The 724-nt window shown below is 58.3% G+C and overlaps 1 protein-coding gene across 1 annotated transcript in view; it reads left to right on the top strand.

Moving 5' to 3' along the window:
* The window catches only part of LOC108804195 (polycomb group RING finger protein 1-like), a gene marked incomplete at its 5' end in the record, with an annotated part of 2,516 nt that extends 1,934 nt beyond the window's left edge, over positions 1-582 (top strand). The window contains one exon of the mRNA XM_018575950.1: positions 467-582. Within this exon, the coding sequence (XP_018431452.1) occupies positions 467-579 (113 nt within the window). The remainder of the gene's footprint in view (positions 1-466) is intronic.
* Positions 583-724: the final 142 nt, after the last annotated feature.

Genomic DNA, 724 nt, shown 5'->3' with positions numbered 1-724 from the left:
CCATAGAGAGGGGCTCCTCTGTCTCCTCGCTGGTCTACCATAGAGAGGGGCTCCTCTGTCTCCTCGCTGGTCTACCATAGAGAGGGGCTCCTCTGTCTCCTCGCTGGCCTACCATAGAGAGGGCCTCCTCGCTGGCCTTCCATAGAGAGGGGCTCCTCTGTCTCCTCGCTGGTCTACCATAGAGAGGGGCTCCTCTGTCTCCTCGCTGGCCTACCATAGAGAGGGGCTCCTCTGCCTCCTCGCTGGCCTACCATAGAGAGGGCCTCCTCGCTGGTCTACCATAGAGAGGGCCTCCTCTGTCTCCTCGCTGGCCTACCATAGAGAGGGCCTCCTCGCTGGCCTACCATAGAGGGGGGCTCCTCTGTCTCCTCGCTGGCCTACCATAGAGAGGGCCTCCTCGCTGGCCTACCATAGAGAGGGGCTCCTCTGTCACACTGTTCCTTCATGAGCACTCTTTCTCTTGCAGATCCAGTGGTGGATGTCACCCGGCAGTCCCTCTCTGCGGTGGTCTCTCAGAGTACTTCCCACTACTACAAGAACGATGAACACGTCTCGCTGTGTCTAGAGAAAGTCGGGTAAGATGATAAGTGGCGCGCAATACTCACCACCATCCTTATTGCCCCTCTCATCCTGGCCTGGTGTGTGCAGGAATAGGGGATGTCTCCTAAGTAGACCCTGAAATGGGGGTGGTCTTCTGTAGTAGGTCCTGGAATGGGGGTGGTCT

This window comes from Nanorana parkeri, unplaced genomic scaffold, assembly GCF_000935625.1.
Source record: "Nanorana parkeri isolate BGI_ZX_2015 unplaced genomic scaffold, ASM93562v1 scaffold6157, whole genome shotgun sequence".
NCBI classification, from domain to species: domain Eukaryota; kingdom Metazoa; phylum Chordata; class Amphibia; order Anura; family Dicroglossidae; genus Nanorana; species Nanorana parkeri.
Note: the sequence above shows the minus strand (reverse complement) of the source record. Positions and strands in the feature narration are given on the sequence as shown.